The sequence below is a fragment of the Polistes fuscatus genome, unplaced genomic scaffold, assembly GCF_010416935.1.
Source record: "Polistes fuscatus isolate 324 unplaced genomic scaffold, CU_Pfus_HIC Scaffold21, whole genome shotgun sequence".
NCBI lineage: Eukaryota > Metazoa > Arthropoda > Insecta > Hymenoptera > Vespidae > Polistes > Polistes fuscatus.
The window spans coordinates 708,001-709,777 of record NW_025113098.1 but is presented as its reverse complement, the minus strand read 5'-3'; the positions used below and the strand labels follow the sequence as shown (position 1 = coordinate 709,777).

Below are 1,777 nucleotides of genomic sequence, written 5' to 3'. Positions count from 1 at the left end.
AAGTCCTCAAATGTAAAATGTTAGGTTTGTAATTATATATATTCATGCTTTAGCGGACAGTATTGTAATATTAATTTTTATATTTTCTTAAAATAATTTATTTAGTCAGACTTTTATCATCGTGAACAATATTTTATAAATGATATCAAATTAATGATAACTTCTTATCAGAATATTAATTACTTATACGACAAGAGTATTTTATGTTTGTATCTTTTATTTAGTAAACTTTTCGTTGGAGGATTGTCTTGGGAAACAACGCAAGAAAACCTGCAACGTTACTTCGGTCGTTATGGCGAAGTAATTGATTGCGTTGTCATGAAAAATAGTGAATCTGGGCGCAGTCGTGGATTTGGATTTGTAACATTTAGCGATCCTGCTAATGTTCCTTTAGTCCTTCAAAATGGGCCGCATCAGCTTGATGGGCGTACGGTGTGTAATTTTACAATTCTCATATTGATATTATAAAGAATTATATATGTAATTTTGGTTAAGAACTGCTAAAACATGCATATTGGAAAAATAAGTTATTATCTTTAAACAACAGTTTTGTACAAAATATGTGATTGGTATAGATTGATCCGAAACCATGCAATCCACGAACCTTACAAAAACCAAAACGTAGTGGTGGGTTTCCAAAAGTATTTCTTGGTGGGCTTCCAAGTAATGTGACGGAAACTGATTTAAGATCATTTTTTACTCGATTTGGCAAGGTTATGGAAGTTGTCATAATGTATGATCAAGAGAAAAAAAAATCAAGAGGTTAGTATACTCATCATTTTCTGAAATTATTTTTTTAGGAACAAGTACTGGTTTCCATGATTTTCATTAAGTTAGTTCTTTTATATTTTTGTTCAGGTTCTTAAAAGTTCTCATCAGATCGTTTTTCTATTATTTTGTTTCCTCTATAAGAAATAATTATTCATATTTTTTTATATTTTTAGAACTTAACCTATAGTTGAGTGATGTGATGACATAAATTTTATGAAATGTGCACTACCAATGCTTGAATATATGAAAATATATTAAGAATAGTTTATATATTTTTAATAACAGTCAGAATTCTTGAGATATATAAAGTAATAAATATCTACGAATAAATTTTTATAGTGTCTAAAATAAATTGTACGCTTTCACTTAATGACTATAGAAAAACACATATATTTTGAAATCATATTAAATTTTGAACTTTTAAATAATCAAAATGAATTTCATTGGATCAAAAATTCTGACTTGAATGCAGCACACCTTCTATTATCATTGATAAATTTATAGGTAGTATTTTTAATAGAACAAAATTTAATTATAATACATCTTCTCGATACAACTGGGATGATGTATCTTTAAACCAAAGCTTTTAGTTTAAAATTTTCTAATTTAATATTTTTTATATAATTTTACATAATATATTTCTTATTAATTACTTTAAGATTATTGGAACTAGAAGCTGTTTAACGTATAGTCATAATTATTGTTACATATTATCATTTAGTGTGGCAAGCCCATGCCAGCTTATATTATCTTATTTTTAAAAAATGTTATATTACATTATAATGTTTTAAATTAATTTAACCTATGCTGAGCATATATTATGCTCAGCGTGAGATTAGTAAGCGTAGCTTAAGGTTTTGTCAGGCTGTGCTACTATAAATTAAATATAACTTAAGTTATCTAAGCTGTTGGTAAGATATTTTGTAAATCTTGTTTTTACTATAAACACCTTTTCATATATTACCTATTAAAATAATAATTCATCTAATTATACTTATTAACTGTA

General features: G+C 26.3%; 1 protein-coding gene across 1 annotated transcript in view; it reads left to right on the top strand.

Annotated features, from left to right (window-relative positions):
• LOC122517882 (heterogeneous nuclear ribonucleoprotein 27C) overlaps positions 1-1,777 on the top strand; it is a gene marked incomplete in the record, with an annotated part of 16,210 nt that overhangs the window by 1,931 nt on the left and 12,502 nt on the right. The window contains 2 exon segments of the mRNA XM_043636492.1: positions 225-432; positions 576-762. Coding sequence (XP_043492427.1) covers positions 225-432; positions 576-762 — 395 coding nt within the window.